Source organism: Apis dorsata, unplaced genomic scaffold (assembly GCF_000469605.1).
Source record: "Apis dorsata unplaced genomic scaffold, Apis dorsata 1.3 scaffold_311, whole genome shotgun sequence".
Taxonomy (NCBI): domain Eukaryota; kingdom Metazoa; phylum Arthropoda; class Insecta; order Hymenoptera; family Apidae; genus Apis; species Apis dorsata.
This window is the reverse complement of record NW_006263583.1, coordinates 600021-600886: the sequence shown is the minus strand read 5'-3', so window position 1 is coordinate 600886 and position 866 is coordinate 600021. Positions and strand designations below refer to the sequence as shown.

The following is an 866-nucleotide window of genomic DNA, read 5'->3' as shown; positions in this document are numbered from 1 at the left end:
AAAAAAAAAAAAAATCCTCATACAATCTCAATCAATCCCAATATCTCACCCATTGATGAGATGAAACATCACTCCTTCTCTCGATTTATTAACCTTTCTTTATAAAACCATTTATTGATCCCATAGGTGTAATAATGGCCAGCTTGCTCTCCGTGCAATCAGTAATCATGCAGGGCAGAAACTCGTTCGAGTTGTACGGCTACGATATACTGCTCGACGAGGATCTGAAGCCTTGGTTGCTCGAAGTGAATGCCTCGCCAGCTTTGACCGGCACCGACAGTGAAGATTATCGGCTCAAGTTCGATCTCCTCGACGACACGTTGAATATTCTCGACTTTGAAGGACGTTTCTGCGGCAGGGAAACAAGGATCGGTGGATTCGATCTATTGTGGAATGATGGCCCAGTATGGACTATTTGTCCAAATTCGTCTGTTTGCGGCGAACCACTTGGAGATTTGAAAAAGCTTAATATTTTTCTCGGGGCACGGAATGATAGGATTGAACAATTGAATCAACTGAAGGATTATTTGGAGGAAAAATGGAATAAAAAACAAGATCGAGGAATACGAGGATGAATTATATATACAGAGAATTTTAATATGATTGGTTTGTGATTGAAGTTGTGATTAAAAGTTTTTTTAATTTGTTGATCGAGTATGACATGATGAGATTCGAAGTTAGTTTGTGTAAGATTACACGTGAGATTAGTTCAGCATGTGGAAGCCAAAAAATTATATTATCTATTTTTTTGTAAGACATAAAATTATATTCTTTATTTGCAATATATAAAAGTTGTATACTTCTATATAATGTTAATATATTCGTAAGATACATTGAGAGAGTCAATAGTGACCAAAATGCTTTTA

The 866-nt window shown here is 36.3% G+C and overlaps 1 protein-coding gene across 1 annotated transcript in view; it reads left to right on the top strand.

The window, feature by feature from the left end:
* The window catches only part of LOC102675874 (probable tubulin polyglutamylase TTLL9), a 6979-nt gene extending 6404 nt beyond the window's left edge, over positions 1-575 (top strand). The window contains exon 5 of the mRNA XM_006617533.2: positions 127-575. Coding sequence (XP_006617596.2) covers positions 127-575 — 449 coding nt within the window. The remainder of the gene's footprint in view (positions 1-126) is intronic.
* Positions 576-866: the final 291 nt, after the last annotated feature.